This window comes from Sitophilus oryzae, unplaced genomic scaffold (genome assembly GCF_002938485.1).
Source record: "Sitophilus oryzae breed Bouriz unplaced genomic scaffold, Soryzae_2.0 scaffold_2014_pilon_pilon, whole genome shotgun sequence".
In the NCBI taxonomy this organism is placed as follows: Eukaryota; Metazoa; Arthropoda; class Insecta; order Coleoptera; family Curculionidae; genus Sitophilus; species Sitophilus oryzae.
Window position 1 is genome coordinate 205,012 of NW_022146741.1, and position 22,856 is coordinate 227,867.

The 22,856-nt window shown below is 35.0% G+C and overlaps 1 protein-coding gene across 1 annotated transcript; it reads right to left on the bottom strand.

Annotated features, from left to right (window-relative positions):
• Positions 1 to 6,331: 6,331 nt before the first annotated feature.
• On the bottom strand, positions 6,332 to 11,194 carry LOC115884088 (ejaculatory bulb-specific protein 3-like). The gene is made up of 2 exons (XM_030902573.1): positions 10,885 to 11,194; positions 6,332 to 6,640 (listed from the first exon to the last, which is right to left on the bottom strand). Exons 1-2 carry the CDS (start codon positions 11,084 to 11,086, stop codon positions 6,444 to 6,446), a joined length of 399 nt encoding a protein of 132 aa, XP_030758433.1. The 5' UTR covers positions 11,087 to 11,194; the 3' UTR covers positions 6,332 to 6,443.
• Between the last annotated feature and the right edge of the window lie 11,662 nt (positions 11,195 to 22,856).

The following is a 22,856-nucleotide window of genomic DNA, read 5'->3' on the forward strand; positions in this document are numbered from 1 at the left end:
CGGTTCCGTGTGGATAGAAAGTCACAATTTATTTAAACACTATTTATTTAACACTAATTAACAAAAACAATAACGATAAAAGACTTATAGAACTATTTACAAACGATTTATAACTAAGAATTTATTTTGAATTTTAGCGCGTCAACTGCACTGTTATATTTATAACTGCCCCCTGTAGGCCACGGCCGCCGGCTTTTATACCGGCAGGTAAAGAACTCTAGAATTGTCCATAGATCGTTAGGTGCGTAGAGAAGGTTTTCGAATGTTCTCGTATGTACTAGTCCATTCCAGTGGGACTCGATTCTTCTCGAACGAATGAATCATTGCGGTGTCTATGCGATGTTAAGGTCATCCGAGGGCGGGCCATATTGTGAGGTTAGGTCGAGTCCACACCGGCCCGCAACACTGCCCCCTTCTTAGGTACATGCTCGTCCCGAGATGTATACGGTGAATGAAGGTATTTGCAAAGCTGGCCCCTGGTACATTGCGAAGTCTGGTAGAAATAGCAGTCTACAGTTTTCTTTCCCGATCTCAGCTTTGGGTTGTAGCAGCAAACGAGGATCCCGATTCCCGTAAATCTGAACAAGACTTCAATCATGTTCCGGATTGTACGCCAACTCAAACCATCGAATCCATTGTCGGTTAGCCTCAAGACGCTTCCAACCTCTGGATCCTGTCGGCGTAGTTCTCCGACACGCCCAAACTTCTCATTGAACGTCGCAGCGATTCCTCTGGACATCCGCAAATCTCGAGCCACACAATGAGCGAGCGAATAATCAGGAGGCACGGAAAAGAGGTCTCGTTGATCTTCTTTGGTTACACCATAGCGAGCCTTCTCACTGCTGTTATATCGGGCCATGAAATCGTCAAAGGACATCTCCGAATCAGGGGGATCAAAGCTGTAGGTTCTCACGGTCCTAGCACGATCTTCTATTTCGCCTTGGTAGGGGCTCAAACGGTTGAAATGGACTACCCTCGGTTTTCCTTTTGGCAATTTTCTGATACGGTATACGACGTCATTAATCCTATCCATGACTTCGTATGGGCCTTCCCACGAGGATTGTAGCTTCGGAGATAATCCACGACGTCTCTGTGGGTTGTACAGCCACACCAAATTCCCTGGTTGGTATCCCCCATGCTCAGCGTGAATGTCGTAGTGCTCCTTCATTCGGTCACTAGCGCTTTGAATATTTAAGCGGACTCGCTGATGGATGTCGTCCATCCTTTGACGTAGTCTGTGGACATAATCTTCTCCAGCGACATCTTCTCCCGGTCGGCAACCAAACTTCAGATCACAAGGTAGACGCACTTCCCGTCCCATAACGATGCTGGCTGGAGTTTGCCTTGTGGATTCTTGGACGGATGAGCGGTAGGCCAACAGGAACAGGTGAAGGAATTTGTCCCAGTCTCTTTGGTGGTCAGAGACTACTTTGGCCAAATAACGGTTGATGGTTCTGTTCATGCGTTCAACCATCCCATCGGATTGTGGATGTAGAGCCGTCATCCTGGTCTTGCGGATGTTAAGGACTTCACAGACGCCTTGGAACAGATTGGACTCGAAGTTTCTTCCCTGATCTGAATGCAGCTCCATGGGAACACCAAACCTGCAGATCCATTCCTTAACTTAAGAGCATCAGCAATCGTGGACGCTTCTTGATTTGGCAACGCGTAGGCCTCGACCCATTTGCTGAAGTAATCCATTACTACCACAATGTATTTGTTGCCATCGTTCGTCTCCGGGAAAGGACCAGCCACGTCGATCGCTATTCGTTCGAAGGGACTACCAACATTGTACTGGCGCATAGGGGCTTTACCACGCTTTTGTGGCCCATTAATGGCTGCGCAAATGTCACATTTCTTACACCAGGCCCTCACATCTTCTTTGCAGTTCACCCAGTAGAACCGTTCACGCAGCTTGCCAAGTGTCTTGGTAACACCAAGATGTCCACCGCTGGTTCCATTGTGAACTTCCGCCAAGACTTCCGGGACCCTCTCTCTTTGGAATGACAATCTGCCTTCTCTCTTCTTGTCCCTCTGGTCTCACAATCACACGGCGAAGTAATCCGTTATCTATTACCAATGAATTCCACTGGGACCAGTACGACTTCACGTTCGGCGAATATCTGCAAACTTCCTCCCACGTTGGTCTCTGGTCCGCGTTTTTCCAGTTAATCACCAAGCCCAACTCTGGATCACTGATTTGGTCATTTGCAAGATCTTCGGTTTGCCAACTATCACCAACCACAGTCGTCCTTAAGACTTTCACTTCTTTCTCTTCTTTGCAACGATTTCCCATCTGTCCGCAATTCCAACAGCGAATCGGTCCCCCCTTCTTACTCATATACTGATCCAGTACTTTCCGCACAATCCTTTCCACTTTGGAATCGTCGGAACTCTCCTCAACAGCCCGTACAAATCCTAGAGACCTAGAGCATTCTTTCGCGGCCTCAAATTCCAGGGCACGTGCTAGGGCATCTCCCAAATGCGTTGGATGAGCTAAAAGAAGTGTTTGCCTTGTCTCGTTGTCACATAAACCATCAATAAAAGCCTGTACTTTTAAGCGCTCCATAACATTTTCGGGCATAGCAGGGTACGCAAGGCGAACGAGGCGGGCTACGTCGGCTTCAAACTCCTGCAGAGACTCATTTGACTTTTGAATGCGATTTTTTAGCTGGGAATGATAGACATGTTCCAAATGAGCTTGGCCGTACCTCATTTCTAAATGTCGTACCAATTGCTGATAATCTCCCTGTTCCGATGGTACAATGTCTGCAGAATATCAGTCGCATCTCCTCGCAGTGCGACAGTCAAAGCGGTAGCCTTTTCAGCGATTGTCCATCCGTTCGCTCGCAGCGGCCTCAAACTGGCAAAAATAATTGGCCCAAGCGGTTTTTCCGTCAAACTGTGGAGGCTTAATAACTGACTTTGAGATATACTTATTTTCGACTAGTTTCGGTGCCTCCGATGTTTCTTGACATTTTGGTGAATTTGTCTTTGCTATTTGTTCTTTCAAAATTTCGATTTTTCTATTTACATCTTCCTCAATCTCCGTTATTTTGTCTTTGTAGTTCCGTAGAATTCTCTATAATCTTATTGTTTAAACTTTCTTCTAAATTAAGTATTTTGTCATTGAAACTGGCTTGTAGATCTTTAGAATTTTCTATGATTTTATCCTCTAAAATATTAATTAAATCCTGGGAATTTTCCACAATTTTATCTTTCAAACTGTCTTCTAATTTTTGAGAATTCTCTGTCATTTTATCATTCAAATTCTCTTCCAAGTTAATCATTTTACTATTCAAATTGTTCAAGTTGTCGTCTAATTTTGAGAATTCTCTGTCATTTTATTTTCTAATTTTTTGTAGGCACGAGTCAAGGTCACCTTCCAACTCAAAGCAAAATGTGTCAGGATCCTCACCTTCCTCCACCAAAACGTCTCTCAGTCTAGCTTGCAAAATGCTTTTCTTTCCATCTGTCTCGCACTCTCTCTCTTCCAATATACATTTCAGTTCGGACACTTTCAAGTCTTTCAACAATTTTTTCAGAGCCATGGTCAGTCTTTTTATTTTTCTTGTCTATCACACACGCCACACTTGACACCAATTGTTACGTTTTTCGTCGGTTCCGTGTGGATAGAAAGTCACAATTTATTTAAACACTATTTATTTAACACTAATTAACAAAAACAATAACGATAAAAAAACTTAAAGAACTATTTACAAACGATTTATAACTAAGAATTTATTTTGAATTTTAGCGCGTCAACTGTATATTTATAACTGCCCCCTGTAGGCCACGGCCGCCGGCTTTTATACCGGCAGGTAAAGAACTCTAGAATTGTCCATAGATCGTTAGGTGCGTAGAGAAGGTTTTCGAATGTTCTCGTATGTACTAGTCCATTCCAGTGGGACTCGATTCTTCTCGAACGAATGAATCATTGCGGTGTCTATGCGATGTTAAGGTCATCCGAGGGCGGGCCATATTGTGAGGTTAGGTCGAGTCCACACCGGCCCGCAACACTATATTTCTACAAAGTCGCATAGACCTTGAAATACCCTTGTTCCTAGCTACCATCTAGAAATATGAAAGAGGGTGAGTACGGGTGATCACCAAAAGATATTCGATGTTGTACTCCCTAATACATTGAACGTTTTATTACGTCGCGACGCAAAAAATAGGCATACTTGTAGAATGTAGAATGAGTAAGAGAGGGGGTTAATCACCGCGACCTTAAAGATCTATTGTGTCCCCTTTTCTTGAGTTATATTTCTATAACTCATCATACATCCTGTTGTAGAGTTGACAGGGTATTTCGCATCCTCCTATCACAACAGATGTTCTTCCTTGGAGGAGTGGGCCTCTTCCCCCTATAGTCCCCCACGTTTGGGATTTAGCCCTCCGCGCCCTTCACAGTCGGTGAGCTTGTCTCTGGCTGAGGTACCCGTGAGGTAGAGGCTGGAGGATCTATCTCCATTTTCTCCACCTCTTTAACTTAGTCTCTCCTACGATACCGGTGTTGTCCAGAATCTATAATAGACGATATATCCCTCTTTCTCTATTGCCTCCTTGGATTTGAGGGCAATTACACCACAAGGGTTAGTTGGACAACTTCTACAGAGCCCTGCATGTAGAAGTAAGGGAGACGAGAATACAATGGGTTGTATTCATTGGGTCCCAAGATATAGGCTAGTCTTGACTGCTCCTTAGACCCAGCCAAAGTGCAAGAGGGGATTTCCCCTAGCATCTGATCAGGAGCTTCCCCACCAACGACAAGGTCTCGCATCTCCTAGACCCGGGTTTCTTAAAGTGTGGTCCATGGACTCCTTAGGGGTCCATAGCACGTGTATCAGGGGTCCGCGATCCGCATTACGCCAGTTAACTGTAAACATATTTATTAAGAAAATAAATAGTGTACGGCGGCGAATTCAGTCGGTATTTAATCACTAAACACTACGCGATGCGCGTAAGGATCCAAAAAAAAACAAAGTTGAAGCTGTTCCCTTATCAAACGATGTTATTCATTCTAGAATTGTTGAAATGTCGTCAAATGTTTTACAAGTTGTTGAAGAATTAATTGCTTCACCATTTCCATTCAGTATTCAATTGGATGAAAGCACCGATGTGTCACAATGTAGCCAACTCTTGGTATTTGTCCGTTACGTACAACAAGACATACGTAGTATTAAAGAAGAGTTTCTTTTTTGCAATTCACTTTTGGAGACTACAAAGGCCTCAGATGTTTTTGAAATGACAAAAAGGTTTTTCATCGAATAAAATATAGACTGGAAGACTAAAGTTGGTAGTATCTGCACCGATGGAGCCCCCGCAATGCTTGGTAATACGTCTGGTTTCGCGGCTTTGGTCAAGAACGAGATTCCTCATGTCATAATAACTCATTGTATCTTGCATCGTCATGTCTTGGCCTCACGGACTTTACCTACATTCGTGAAGGAAGTTATGTCTACATGTGTCAAAATAATTAACAGAGCAAGAGACTTTTTTTTAATTTTCCTCTATTATTTCTGATAGGGGTCCGTGGAATTGTACAAATTGCGAAAGTGGTCCGTGACTGCAAAAAGTTTAAGAAACCCTGTCCTAGAGGTAGAACAGTCATACTTGATCTTTAAAGTTATACAGAGGAAAAAATAGAAATATGGAACATACCACGGCTTAGTTCGCAACATACTTTCATATTTTTCGGAAGAAATATAATTTAAGTATATTTTTGTTTAATTAATTATTAAAAGATTTATAAATAGTTTTCCTGATATTACAGATAGAGACAGAAAACAACGCGTATTTTAACTTCAATACAATATTAGGTAAATATTAACGATACAATAAACAAATCGGGACTACTCTCCTTGATAACATGTGGCCGAGCTTACCACAGATAAAGGGTGACTTGCCATCACTAATCATAAACTAAATGTGGATAATGGGATAATTTCTCTCACACTTTTCTTAAAAATGACACAATCAGCTACACTGCATTTTAGTTTTTCGCTTAATATGCGCGTTTGCCAAATTGTCAAAATTTTAAAGGAATTTTGTAAAATATTAAGCAATACCCTTGAAATTCCCCGAAATTCCTCGAAATATCGTAAAATTTCCCTGCAATTTCTAGTGTTACGCTAAAATACCCCCGTGATATGCCCCTCGTTGGGTACTGATAAGCTGTGATGTTAATAATGTAGTGGAATTGGCTCACAACATACTACAATGACTGCAACTTGAATTCTTGATCAACAGATCTAATTTAGAATGTGTTTATAGAAAATAATAATTAACGTCCACAATATGACACATAAGAACAATCAAATACTAAATATAACAGTTTTCACAAGCCTTTATTACATTAAATAAATAAAAGCTATATAAGTATTTTTTATAACTTTATAAAATCTTTTTTCTTCCGGTAATCACAATGCTCTTTATAAAATTTACAAGTTAATGTTCTCTTTCTTTGCCTGTTCTTCATATTTTTTCAAGTATGTGCCATCGGGGTCGTACTTGGCTGCGACTTCGTTCCACCAATCCCGTTTGTTGTCGATGACGTAGTGAACTACTTTGATGGCACCATTTCTTTGTTTCTCGCTGCATTTGGAGCATTCGTTGTCTAGAGCATCAGGCAGTACTTCTAAAAACAAATTAATAATATTATTACTACCTATTTCTTGTTTGCTTTAAAGCTAATATTATTTATAAAAAATTGGTTCTATTATAAAATCCCTAAATTATGTCTCCACAACAGAATGGCATATTCCAGTTTGTATCTTTTGCAAAAGACAGATAAACAGATAAGAAGTAAAGTCTTTTTGCTATGTCAGAGCAAAGATAATTCTAGTTCACTATAATATTCTTTGACCAGAGCTAAACTGGAGAAGACCTATTTTTTATGCGGAGTCCGTACCGCGATCCTTTACAGGGTGAATTTTAAATAAGGGTAAATATTTTTAGAGGTGGTAGGTTAGTGAGACTAATATTACCATGTTTAGAGCTATGGTTACGGTATTAAAAGGGATGCCAATACAGAAAAAATCCGGTAGTTCTCGATTTTTTTAAAATAAATCATTTTTTGAATTGTTAATTAATTAAGTTTTTGGAACTCTCAGTTTAAAATCAAGACGAGACAGATTTTACTCCAGCCAAATTTTCGAACGGCACAGACTAACGATTTCTGTTCACACTTTACGATTTATTGGTACAGTTTGGTTTGCGCAAAGTACCTGAGAGTCTAAACGTCTCAAGTAAGACAAAGAAGAAGAGAAAGTAAAAGAAGAAAAAGTAGAAGAAGAGCAAGTAAGACCTAAAGAGGTCTTACTTGTCTTCTAATTCTTTAAGGAACAATTTAAAACTAGCACCAAGCAAAACTGAAGCGGTTTTATTAACCACCAAGAGGAAACTCTTCATATTTCATTTGAGCTTCTTGGTACAACAATTTCACCAAAAAATGCCTTGGAGTTTGGCTTGATTCAAAGCTTACATTCGGCGAGCATATAAATCAAGTTATACGAAAGGTCTTTGAATGAAAGAACCTTGACCGCACTGGGTAGGCTGATGCCTAATATAGGAGGGCCACTTGCTTCCAAACGTAAAATCCTAACCTGTGTAGCACACTCTCAACTGTTATATGCCGCACCAGTGTGGTACTTCGCAATATCAAAGGGATATATAAGGCAAAAACTTAAATCTATACACCGTAAACTGAACCTCAAGATCTGAAGTGCATATAGAACCGTCTCCGCTGAAGCATTAAATGTCATATCCGGGGTGCCGCCTATTCACCTACTTGTAAGAGGAGAGAAGAGAGAGATACAAAGGGACATCAAAACTGTAAGCAAGAAGCATACTGATGAATGAATAGCAAAAGGAGTACGATCTAGATAGATATGGTAGATGGACATATGATCTCATACCAGACATTAATACCTGGTTAGACAGAAGCTTTGGAGAGACGGACTATTTCCTAACTCAGGCATTCACAGGGCACGGATGCTTTAACACCTATTTGTATAAAAGGGAGAGATCCACCTCAAATTTGTGTATGTATTACAAGGAAGTTGAGACTATCGAACACACACACTATTCCTCTGCAATGAATGGAAGCAGTTTAGAGAGTCATTCCAACGGGACAGTGGTGGACAAGTCTTTAATGCTAAAAATATGATACAAGGTCTAAGCGGTGAAACATCATGTAAAATTACATATAGATGCGTTCGAGAAATAATACAAACCAAAGGAAATAGAATGCGGGGCCTAACCGCATAGACAGCCTTCCAGCTGAAGTAATGAGCAAGCGGTTTCCAGCTGGATAGAGTGTTGGAACGAGAGAAGGGTTTTTTTAGTCGGTAGGCATCCGACACTACTCAACGGTGTCTTATGCAAGATTTTTCCTCTCCTCAAAAAAAAAGATGGTAGCAAAACGCAAGGTAAAACATTAGGCCTGGACCGACCGCGATATCCCTTTTCATGCAGACTCTTTTTTGGTACTTTTGACTACCCTGTAACTTCGTTGTGGATAAAGCAAGAATATTAATTTTCACTAAACATGAAGACATACTATAGCTGGCTAGGTTACCAAAATATCGAGTAAATATACCTCATGGTTTATGAATTATCGCTTGTCAGGTTTCTTTAATTTCGGCATTGACTCATTGACACAATCAAAATTCTAAGATTCTTCTAGATGTGTCACAAACTTGCAATTTTGAATTTTAGGTAGCTTTTAGCTTATAACCAAAGGAAAAAATGAAAAATCTAGAAATATCCTTATGGATTAAAACTTAGCTGGTATAACTGACTTTCCAGTCGAAAAAAAAGTAAACAATTAGAATTCATCGATTTGATGAATTCTAATCATCAAACCGTTATCAAAATTCTAAGCTACTTCTAGAAATGTTACAAACTTCAAATTTTGAATTTTAGGTAGCATTAAGCTTATAATGGAAGAAAAAAATGAAAAATCTCGAAATATCCTTATGGATTAGAAGTTAGCTGTCTAACCGCTACCGGTAACTGAATTTCCGGCGAAGGTAATAGCAGAACCGTTGATAGGATTATTTTGAAAATTTGATTTTTTTATATAAAGGCACCTGCTCCATTTATCTAAAATATTATCAGCGTTAAAGTGGTAGCATTTTGTTATTTTAAATGGAACACCCAGTATATTATTACATTTTTGAAAACTACTTTCATATCTCATTGTTTTCTATTATACTAACCTATACCTACATATTTCACATAGTTTTCGTGATGAAAAATAAAATATGTGTAAAATCGAAAGAAACACGATTAGAATAAGCATTGGTAAAATCATGAATTAAACGTTTTTAAAGTTGAAATTTGGATTATAACGAAAGTTGGAAACACAAGTCGTTAAAAAACCAGAATTAATCCATTTTATACTATCTGACTTTATACAATAATTCAAAATTTATGTGAACGATATAGAGGAAAAAATAGGACGATAGCTTACAGAAATAAATAAGATCCCATCAAAAACATAGAATGTAAAAGAGTTGCGAATGTAGTGTGGAATTGTTGCGAGACTTGGCATTCTCGCAACAAAATTCTTCCACTATAATAAAGTTGTGAGATCTCATGTAAAACCAAGTCAGTTTATTTTATTTTGTTTCTCTTTAAGCTCTTATTCAATAATTTTGTTATAAATTGTTATTATCAATATTAGACATCTTTATTTCTGTAATAATTATAATGACTTGGCAATTGCACGATATGATATTCTCTCCTAATTAAAAAACTTTATTAAGTGCACTGTTTAGATTTACTGAGATATCGTAATGATAGATTATTATAGTTGAGGGTTGGAACTTTTGGTGTTGCAACAGCAAAATAAAATATATTAAATTACCACAATACACCAAAAAACTTTACTTTTCTTTTTTTTGGTTAGCATCATCTACCGATGGCATTCTTTTATATGCTATGTTTTTGATGGATATATTTAATTCTTAATTTTATATTAGTCCTGAAAATATTCATTTTTAAATATTGTTATGTTCATTTTCTTGCAATTAGGAAAATTATAAGACAATTAATTTATATTTGCTTTTTACAGTCTACTTTATTTATTGCACATTATAAATATCTAAAAATTCTAAAAATGTAAATTCTAAAAATATATATTTGAAATAATTACAATACTAAAAAGACCTTAATCAGTAAAAAAATTGGCAGGTACATTAATTCTAAATTATATTATAGACACCTTTAGAGCTGGCAAATAAAAAAAAAATCCCAAACATTAAGTTGGTATAGTTGGTATTGTATTATTTGGGTAATTATTATATTAATATGGTATTTTGCTAATATAGTATATCTGAATATGGTAGATATTTGGTTATAACATATTAGGTACTTACAAAGCTAGAACATATTCCTTAATATTTTAACATTTATTGAAATTAATGTAAGTATATTGCAGTCTTACTTAATAGTAGTACAATAAATACAGACTTATCAAGGAGAGAATACGTGACAGTGACAGTTATTGTCTGTCATTTTTATTAACGTATTTTTGTCATATTTTTTTGGTCTGTCGAAATCTTCTCCGATTTGCTGAACCGATTTAACCTATCGATAAAGGATAGCTATTTGTCACTGTCACTTAAAATCATTAATTAAAAATTATTAAATTAAGCTTATTCTGTAATAAAAACAAATGTAATAATAGCTAGAAATTTTCATAGAAAAAAATTAATGGATATATAAAAATCTCACACAATGTAAAGGAGAAAATTTATAGTATATTATTCTGGAATTTCGGATTTTATAAAAGTTTGGTTTGTTTGATGTTCCAAACTTAATACAAATACAAATACCTACATAATTATTATAAAATATATAATAATAACAACTTACTTTTCAGTTCAGCACCGTCAGGCGTACATTTCCCCTTGTCCAAAAGGCAGTTGATGTAGTTTCTCAGCAACCTGTCACTTTTTAAAATCTCGTCCAAATCGACATTGTCGTATTTAGTGGTGTATTGATCGTCAGGTCTGGCTGCGGACAAACCGATCACCGCTACCAAAACCACCAAACACCCAACAACCATAGATTTCATATTGACCAACACAAAATTTACGCTCGAAGCTTATTGATGTTGCGAAAGGCTTACTCTACTGGTTTCGTATTCATGTGCGCCTCTCTTATATTTATTATCATCATAATTCCTTTAAGAAGTTAATAGTTGTCCATTTTAGGTGGTGGGGGGTATTTTCAACGTGTTTTAGTCATATGGAAAATTAATTCAGACATACATACACAAACTCAGTTTTTTTATACAGCGTGCACCAACACGAAGAGAAATTCATAACAGATTATTATAAAATATCGTTCCTAATTATTCAAGATCTTCCTTAAAATAATTTTATGTTTATGAAAATTAGAACTTTTTATAAAATAATACGCTCATTTTGATTGTTAATTAAACATATAATTTAATATAACATTATCTATTAACATATTTAATAAAATTTTTCAAAAATTACGACGTTTCAGATAGTTATATCGCTTTCCATTATCAAGTATGAAAGTGATTCTACACTTGCCGGCACGAAAAACGGGCACCTTAAAATTTTGAAGTATCTTAAAGTTAATATATTTCCTTCTAGTGGGCCGATTTTTATGATTTTTAAAGTAATTTGTAGCTAAATTATTTGACTTTTTAGTATCTCTTTCTAAATTAAAAATGAAAGTTTCCGTCTGTCAATTATACGACGAAAAACAAAATGTTGATGTTTATGTGAAAGTTTGAAACACCCTGTGGAATACGTTAACAAAGCAAGGATTATAAAAATTATTTTATCATCTAGGTACGTCTTTTCTGGAGAGTTTGTTTTTGATTCATCGCAATAGCTTTATTATTATCGGTGATAAGTATTCGCTTTTGGACAAGACAATAACGATTTACAGCAATTTTAGCATAGATTTTGTATCCTCATTATCAAACCTATAAAATAGTGTTTATTGATTTTGTAATGCCACTGTCATCGAAAAGTCATATTATTATTAGAGACTTTTTAAGCCCCTTATTCGATCAGCTTTATACGTTATCCGTTATTTAGAGCATGCGCATTGATACAAAAATTAGGGATTACCCCAAGAACGGTAAACTAATAGGATTGCTCATCCTCATAAGTCGTACGTTCGCCTCTTCCCGCGCTTCAGCTGACAGTTGTGACGTCATTGTAGCCCTTGTCAAAGCCTTCGTGGCCTTGTCATGATAGTGTGTATTATTAGTTGCCTATGGTAAACTTATAAAAATAACAGCTGAGAAATTTTGAGTTAATTATTTTGTCAATTTTAAATGTGAAAAGGTGTCTTTAAAGTTTTAGAGCTATAGATTGTATAAATACGTTCATTTTGTGTTGTGGATTGTGACAAAGTGTATACTAAGTGTCCACGATTTTGTTTATTAATTATTTTAAAGCAAAATATGGAAGTACTCTAAAAGAATGCTTGCAAAAGTGTTGCTGGGACCCGCTGTTCTTAAAATGCATTATCCGAGTATTTAATACGATTTATACAGTTAATTTTCTTTACTGCATACATATAAGGTGTTTAAATAAATAAACTAAATAATGAACGTTTTGCATTCGGTAACCAATAATGCACGTGTGTGTATTATTGGTTGCCGGATAAGGACTAATAACCATGACAAGGGTTACAATGACGTCACAAAGCGAGTAGTTTTCGCATGCACCTGGCGGACACTTTTGGCTGAATGAGCAGTCCTATTAGGTTAACTGTTCTTGGGATTACCCTATTAGTGGATAGCGTTTGCCGCTATCATAGACTAATGTCACGTACTAGAGATAGATTGGACACTGATATGAAACAAATAAGTCCGTCATTTAGAGCCACCTGGTGATCCGCAAGAAACTAATGGGGAGTTTTGGCATAACATAATTTTACCGTTCCGTTACTTATTAACGCTCACTAAAACGGTAACGTTATTCAAGCGCAAAATTATTCCTTGTAAAATATAAAATAATAAATAGAGACTCGTTTACTATATTTTATGTTTTATTAGATCATTAGAAGTATAACATATTCAAAACTAAAAATAAAATTATGAATACATACATTTTAAACACCAAAATAGAGTACATAGCGCCTATTTTTTTGATTTAACAAATAAATTATAATATTATAATAAAAATATTATAGACTAATTGTTAAAGTACTATATTACCAACTATGTACTTACTTATTTATGATTAAACATTTTATTTATTTCGTTCGTAAATGTATTATTCATCTAAGCTGTCTAAAACGTCTTTGCTAAAAAAAGTTTATTATCTCGCACGAAAATGATGGTCGATTGTAAATATCAAAATGCACAAACTAATAAAAACACAAACTATAAACACAAATCACCGAACTTTCCGGCAAATCAGGAATATCTGAATTAATAATTATTTAAAATAACTTGACGGATCACCAACATTTTGACAACTAGACCAAAACTAGACCATAGATGGTAGTAAATATAGAGGCTGTCATGTCATCTTTATATATAAATTAGAAATCTGTACTTTAATGTCTTTTGCGCGGTCTGGCGATGCGGAAGAAACTAAATTTGTAGTTCCATAAAATTACCCTTGATGTCTAGGGCATGGCCGCTATTTAGGTTCAAATAAACGGTACGCTATTACGGCAAAGTATTGCGGGATACATTTTAGCACGGTTGCCAAGTGTAATACTTATCTGGATTATAATCAAAGAAGAAAAAAAAAAGAAAACTGCTACCAAAAGGGTAAAAAATAATACGTAAAATAGTTCCTAAATATATACTTTTTTGTAGTCTTCTTTTGATTTTTTCCATCAAAATAATATAACCAACATATTTGACTGACAAAAATTGGCAACGCCAAGATGTAGTGTCCAAGTTGATGGTTGACACTTGACATCTTGACATTTGCAAAATTTAACGTTAACGTTTGACAAATGACGTGTTAAATACACGGTTCAAAATCTAAAATGACAGTACCTAGCCAACAAATGTTGTCGGTTATTTTTCACAAACTGCGCATGATCAGTATAACGTTTAGGGTTTTACGTCATTTACCAAATAGGCGATCTAAAAACTCTCTATTGTTTATTGACATTTACTCTAATAGAGATGGTTTTAATCCCGAGCTGTATATTAGTTGTCCTAAATACTAAAGATACATATTATTCTACTATTTCCAGGTTTGAGTTATTTATTAGAATGTATTTTGTGCTTACTACTTCGTTGTAGATTACTTTAGTTTTTGCTAAATTCATTTTAAGACCTACTTTATTGCTGGCTTTATTTGTAGTTCCTTAATTTGTGTGTACTTTAATTTTTAAATAACTTTTTCAGGACTATTGGCAATTAGGACTATGTCATCAGAGATTAGATGGTTAAGCTATTTCCAATTGTTTTAATCCTTTGTTGGTCCAGTCAAGTTGACGGAATTTATACAGGATCCGGCAATAGTGCGTCGGGTATCTGGTAGCTCCTACAATAAAAAACTTGAGACTTTTGTTTAAGTGCAAACCTAAAGTATGAACTAGGATGTATTTCAGAAAAGTATTTTAACTTCTATAGGGTGGCCCAAAAAAAGTAGAAGTGGATGATTATGATTTTTTTTAAATGGAACACCCTGTATGTTATTGTATTTTTTTGGTTTCTTCTCAGATCACTTTACAGAACCCTAAGATGTGGATAAATATATTTAGATAGTTTTAGACATATTAATAAATAAACAAAAAATAAATATTTTTCAGCCTTTCTTAAAAAAATATTAAAAATACAAAAACTATCCTGAAATCAAAACTATATTAGGTATTTACTTTAGATGATCCGTACTTAACTGTGCTATAAATATGGTAATCGTAAATGATACAGGATATTCAAAATTCTACGCCAAACTTTCTAAAATATAAAAAAATATAAAATAAATTTTGTTGGTTTATTTAAATGGAATACATTGTAGATTGGTTTTTCAATTGATGGAGAATTAAAAATTAACATTTTTGCATTTAGAGTATTTCAATATTTTTCACGGTTTTGGAGATATTCGATGTTTTATATTTCGTATGGCATTTTCCACAGTAAATTTTTATCAAAGCCACCAAAATGATTTTTCTCTCGTATTTTACCGTTGAAAGAGCCATATATATATGAAATAATATTGCTTGTATCTGCGAAGCCATTAAAAATTTTGAAGTACTTTAAACACAAAAATAATCATTTTTTAATTCTCCATCTAACAAAAAAATAATATACAGTGTGTTCCTTTTAAAAAAAAATTAAGAAAAATTATTTTATATTTAAGAAAGTTTGGCGTAGAATTTTGAATACCCTGTATGATTTAGGATTACGATATTTATAGGAAAGTAAGTATAGACCATCTAAAGTAAATACCTAACATAGCTTTGATTTTAGGACAGTTCTTGTATTTGTAATAATTTTTTTAAACAGTTTGAAAAATATATATTTTCTTATTTTTTTTACTAACATCTCTGAAATTACCGAAATATATTTACTCATATCTTAGGATTATGTAAAGCAATCTGAAAGGAAGCCAAAAATGCAATAATATACAGGGTGTTTTATTTAAAACAAAAACATCCCGATCCACTCACACTTTTATGAGCCACTCTATAGAAGTTAAAATATTTTCCTGAAATAAATCCTCGTACATACTTTAGGGTTGCGCTTAAACATAATTCTGAAATTTTTATTTTAGGAGCTACAGATGCCCGACGCACTATTGCCGGACCCTGTAGGTATAGACATTTTTTACAATAGAGGTGATATAAAACCGTCTACTTAGCTTATAGCTTTATAATTTTATGTTTTTTTTTAATTATTTTTATTAAAAACGATAATTCTATTACCTGGCCGGATAGCTATGGCCTTAAACCAAAATACTACTATTTCTATATCTCTGACTACTACTAACTGCTACTAACCAACATTTTGTTTTGTGTAGTCTGTGGTTTGTTTTTGTTTAAATGTTTTGTTCATTATTCACAAAATTCCAATTTTTTATCCTAGGAGCTACAGATGTCCGGCACACTTTTGCCGGACCCTGTATTTACATTAAAAGAAACAAGCGATCGAAGTTGTAAACATTTCAATTATCTTCTCTGGCTTCTAGGAGAAAGACTCGCGTCTGTGATCTTTGTTTCTATTATAGGAAATATCTGATTTCAAGCCGCTTTAGTTTTGCCTATATTAAATGTTCCAATCGCTGTTAAGAACTTATTCAATATCATTATCAGGAACTTTGCAAATACACTATAGGCAGTAGTAACCGTTCGGCAAAACCAAATATACAACCGTAACGTTGTAATGTGACGGATGTGTCGTTTAGGAACATAATTTCCAACATTTTTAGCCGACCATACCAATAGGTATGGTAGGCTATTAAGATCGACAAAAAAAAGTTTTTTTAATTTCACTCAAAATGAGTTATTTGGGTCATAAATAACCTAAATACAAAATATTTTTATGGGGTCTGTCCGTCTGTCCGTCTGTCCGTCTGTCCGTCTGTCTGTCCGTCTGTAACACGCTAACTCAAAAACTGCTAAACTGATTTTAACCAAATTTGGCACAAAAATATTGTGGCGCCCGAGAATCAGGCCATTAGTTTTTGGTGGGGGTGAGGGTTGGTAAGGGGATATGGGAGGGGGTTAAAAATTTTAAAAAATCGTAACTCCAAAATTACAGTAGCTAGTGAAACGCGCTTTTCAATTTAAGATTAGAAATAATATTTGCAACAAAATTTGTAATGACATCAAAATCAGTCAAAGTCGCAGTTTTTGAGATAAAAAAATTGGAAAAATGCCTTTACTTTGAAACTAAAAGAACTGCCTACCAACTTTTTATTAACATATTTTAGTATGGGCGGCTATACATGCCTCCCGGCGCCAATTTTTAATTTTAAGTTTAGTGGGCATAGTTTATACAATAATAGTTCCTATTTTTCTCAGTGTATCATACATTTATCACCGTACGCAAGGTTCCCTATTAAATCATTTATAAATCGTCTAAATATGTTATTTGCTAATGTATTTTTATTTAATGAAGATACACAAGTTTTGCGTTATTGACGTATTTACTTATTAGCGAAAAAAATGCAGAGTGCTTGCACAATCTATAATTCAGGCTATTAGTGCTGATTTATTATTAACATAATTTACGGGACATTAATATTGATTTGCAATAATAATAAATGACAAATTTATGTTAAGTAAATTGGCGTAAAGTGATTTTATATAATTGCCGAACAATTTTCAATGGTAAACAACAGCAAAAATTTGTTTATTTCTAAGTATTTTAAAAATGGTTATGAAGAAATTATTAAAATTATATATTTTTTTATTATTTAATGGCGTATTAATATACAATGTATTTATAGAAATTGTATTTGCCTATTTTAAATTTCATTATTATATTGGCGTCAAGCATTATTACGTTCCAAAGCGGTTTCTCGCCCTCCTGTTAAATTAATGAGAAATGGAATTTATCATGCTTTCTCCTGTGCCCTTTTTTCCAAATTTAAAAAAAAATGGGTAAATCAACATACGCAATACATAAGTAGTATTAATTATTTTACTTAAAAAGTACTAGATTTCAGTATTTTTAATTTTCATTTCCGTAACTATCAGATATTGATTGTGTTATTAGCTTTATAATAAAAATAAGAGTAAAAACAAACCAAAATTAATAATTACTTTTATTAAATGCAATAATTTTTACGTAACTTAGTTTTGTACGAAAAAAAAACTAATAAAAATAAGTATATTAAAATTTAATTGTAGTTAAATTAAGTTTGTTTCATTAAAAACTAAATAAATAACATAACTTCCTTATTTATTTTAAATTTTGCAAATATTGCAATTAAGAAAAATTAAATATGAAAAAAATTAAAAACTGTTATATTCCTTATAATAACATGATGTATACTCTTCTGCGGAATATTTTTCACACATTACAACTAATTTAATATTATTTTTAGACATATTTTCAACAGAAAAAATAAATGTGTTGATTTTTTTAATTTACGTATGTTTTTTCAAAAATGCCTTTTGCGGTTGTGTTTAATCGAATTTACGACAAGTCCACAATAAATATTAAGTTATAAATAATTAAATATTTAAACTAACGCGACACGTTAGTCGAACTAATGAGCATTCCCAGAAATGAGCATGTCGCTTTTAAATTATTATTTGCCAGTGTAATTAACGCTTAAACGTTTATGGGTCGTAGATGGTCATGCTTATAATTTTAATTTAGGAAACACCAACAGGCGATAGAAGAAGTAACTCTGAACCGTACAGGGACATCATTTTAAGTGATTCGCTTAATTTACAATTATTGCCACACTTCTTATTTGAAGATAGTAAAATAATGTAACTTTACCCGAAGATGCCAACCAGAAGAGAAAAATGGGAAAGCAATCGAACACTCAAGAGAGAGCAGTATACACGGATGCTTCCGTAACTTTAGGAGGCGCAGGTATAGGCATCTTCTCAAACGGGCCACAGATTATACGATTTATCGTACTACAAGTTGTACAACATCAAATCGTTTCGACCGTTGGATCAATGGTTGGATAGTTAGTGGCTTTGTAGTACTACTTGTAGTAAGACAAAGTCGTATCGTACGGAAGTATGGCATGCAGAAAATCTGTAGTACAACGCAGTAGTATATACGATAGATTTGATGGTTTGTGTGCAAACCCTATGTGTCGCAGACAGATCGTTTACATTTTTCGTTGCACCTGGTTAAACAATCTCTTAAAAATGGATACCAACGAGAAGTTTTGGGCGGAATTTATAGAAATTTATCATAATCAACCTTGTTTGTGGGATGTTAAAAGTATCTTCGTCCATTCGTAAGTAGTTCTTAAAATCGACTGGTTCATTAGCACTTATTTCACGTAAAAGGTTCATATCAGAGTACAGTTGTCGTTTTTGTAACCAATTTTTGCACCATTTTCTTCTTTTTTTGGGCTGTTCGTTTTCGTCTAACAAAACTAACAAAATTGCAGCTAGAGTCCTTTTTGATAAATTCGATGTCATGTTGACGTTGAACACAATAGAATTCAAAATGACTGGAAAATAAAACTACTACTTGTTGGTGATTAACATCAAATGGTAGTTTTAGTTAGTGAATAAACGCGGATCCGATCTGTCGTTCCAGCGGTTGTATCAACTTGTCGTACGACATGTAGTACGACGAATCGTATTAATGTGTGGCCCGTTGTAGTTTAAGTTTGTGGACAACAGCGCGTCCGATATGTCGTTCAAACGGTCGAATCAAATTTGTGTTGTACAACCTGCAGTACGATAAATCGTATAATGTGTGGGCCGTTTTAGAGAAACTAGACATCCGACGATCTTTAAGGCGATCGGATGACTGTAATGTCCTACAAGCAGAGGTTTACGCTATAAAGGAAGCGGCCAGTTGTATACCAGTGAAAATAGCTGACAGACCAATAAGAGATCTCGGGATATACTTTGACAGTTTAGGCGCTTTAAGAACTATCACCATACAATCAGTAAGATCGAAAACTCTGATGGATTTCCGAAAAGCACTGTCTTGGTTGCGTCAATACGGGGCCACTCTGTGCTGGGACCAGGCCACAGCAATATGATGGGCAACCAAGAAGCGGACCGGCTTCCCAAAGAGGGGGCCAGGGAAGGGGGCGTGGCAGATGACCTACCACTTGTGACGATTAATACACTGAAGGAAGTTGTAGAAACTACCATCAAGGCCAAGCAGCGATAGTTCTGGCAACACCGTGAGAACTGCGCTACAGCTCGATTACTGTGGCCAGTGGTAGATAGCAAAAAGACAAACAACTACCAGAGCGCAAAAAAAACCTAGTACGCATAATTGTAGGTGTCATCACTGGAATCTGCCCCACGGGGATAAACCTCGTGAAATGAAAGATTTCCAATGACGACTACTGCAGAGAATGCGGAGAGGAAGAAGAAACCGTAGAGCATGCTGTGCCACTGTACGGCACTGGAATACCGACGCTTTAAAACTTTAAGCCAACATCAGCGACATCGGAACAGCAACCTAACCTGACCTACTCAAAGATGCCGATTTTCTGCCTGAATTATTTTTAAACATCATATTTGACACATACTCATCACACATACCATCTTCATTTTTTTTAATGGAAACTTCTATATATTTAGCATCATCCGGTTGACAATTCTTAGCTAATTTCAAAAATATAACTTTAATATACTCACTTACCGTTTTCGATATACAAGGGGTTGAAGAATGGAATCTTCCAGAGCCATTTTAAGTGTCACACTCAATTTACAATTCCCTTATTTAAATATAATAAAATTATGTTTTAAAGTTATTTTGCTGCGAAATAAAACAGCAAAACACTTTACTTTGGCAATGGCCACGCGTTTTACTAAACATATTAGCATCATCAGCAGATGATTAAAACTAAACTGAGTTTAGGTTTAGAGTTTAGTTTTGATCATCTGCTGATGATGCTCACATGGTTAGCGAAACGTGCGTCCACTGAAGAAGTAAAGTGTTTTAAGGATGTCGATTTGAAAAATTATAAGTTTAAGTCATATTTCGAGAATGACAGCGCCCAGCAAAAAAATAGTTACGCCACTGGATTCTACGTGAAAAATTATACTGAACTTATTTTTTACCTATTGGATAAGTACGAAGGGGGTCGAAAAATGCAACAATTTCTAATTCGCGCTCTAATTAAGGAACTAAGACTACAAACTATTATGGCTAGGGCAAATCTGTGTGTAGCATTTTTAGTTTTATAAAAAAGTAGCATTGTGATGTGAAAACTGTATCTTTGTATAGGTACACATAATCGAGAAACTGTGTAAAACACCCTCTATGGGTACCCTTGGTATGGTGACCAAAAGTAATTTTACGAACAATAACGCTCAGCCTCAGCAAGGTGCAAAGACTTGCTTGTCTGAGGAGCAATAACACCTATAACAGGAATAATAAAATCAAGCCTACTGAATTCTCAAAGACCTCTTCACATGGTGATCCAGGTGGAAGCAACAACAGAACTCTAGCGACCAAAAACAGCGTTGTCTGTGGGGAATACGACAGAAACAGGAAACTTGAAGATGGGGGATTCCATCGAGATACCTCTACTCTAAACTTAAAGAGGAACTCAAGAATCTGGAACAGTCCATCCGTAACCTGGAATGGGAATCCTCCAACGGCGTAGGACTACGTAGGTTTAACTCAAAAAAAGACTCAGTACTTACGACGGTGAACAAAGACCTTCCTTGATTTAAGTAAGAACAATCTTCGGATTGTCACGGGATTTCTAACTGTCTCCTCAACGAACACCTTAGTGGATCGAAGCTGAGAAACAACGGCAAATGCAGATTCTGTGAGAAAAATGGGGAAATACCAGGACACCAGGACGAACAGTTCAATGGCACAGTGGGGCACAAATGTTCGATTGGATTGAGGTCGGGACAAGAAGGCCATTCCAATCTTCGTAGTCAATCTCATCCAGGTTCTCGTTAACTACTCGTATTCCTAAATCGCTACCCCGTGCAACGGGGCCTGGCATTATAATGCATCGGTATAAACTGATTTCCAATGAAAGGAGTAAATGGAACTACAGCTTCTTGGAGGACATCTTCAGTATAACTGGATATTCAAGATTCAAGATTGTAAAAATATCAGTACTTTATTTAAAAATATGTAGCTTATAAAAGAATAGAGATAATAGAATAATTCAAAAAACGAAGTGTTAGGAATACATCTAAGATTACAGGAATGTGTTTTCTATCCAAAATGCCCGTCTCATTTTTTCCACAGGCTGTTTTGAATTTATTGCAAAAACAAAGTTTTGATTTACCCCGCTATAAACCTACCTAACCGAAATATATAAAGCCTTTAAAATAATAGAAAAATGGTACCAGCAAATTTATCTACAAACTAATACCACAGATTACTAAATGTGTAAATTAATGTGCTAATACTATACTACACTAATATACTATACTATACTATAAAATCGGATTACAGGTTCAAAAGTTAAGAAACATCAAACTTTTTTCAAAATTTTAGGGTGGGGGAATTTTGTGTCGGGGAGTTTATATACAATGCGAGAGAGAAAATAACAGAAGAGCTTACTAAAGTAAGCTCATCAATATATGCTCGGACAGTCAGGTGGCACTTAAGGCGCTTATGAACCCAAAGGTATCGTCGATATACAGGGTGGTCCGAACTGTAATCCGGAAACTTTGGCAGTATATTATATAAATAAAAATAAGTAAAAAAAATCGTATAAAAATAAGTAAAAAAATTCGTATAAATGTATATCTTAAAATGCTAAATTTCGGAGATACAGGGTGTGAAAGTTTCATTTTTATTTCGATTTTTTCCACATAATTTCTGTAGTAACGTCAATATTTGGATGAAAATTGGTGTCTGGCAGTTTTTTGACACGAGAAATTTGATATTGATGTCAATATGACTCCTATTAAGAGGGGGTGCCACCTACATGCGTTTTAACTATTTTGAAGAGTAATTACTTTTTGTCCGTACCTGTATAAAACTACTGAGTGAAAAAATATATATTTCCATGAGTTTTTACGTAAAAAATGTCTCTTGGTAAAAATAGCTAAGATCAGCCATTCTATTTCAAGATAGTTAGAATGAAAATAGTAAATACATGTCATTATTGAGAAAAAATAAACACGTTGAGTAGATAGTTATTTGACTGAAATAATAAATTTGGAAATTTTTATTTTTTTAAATTAATTAAAATTAAAAAACAGTTTCTGTTGAACTTTTGACACAAAAACATTTCAAATTT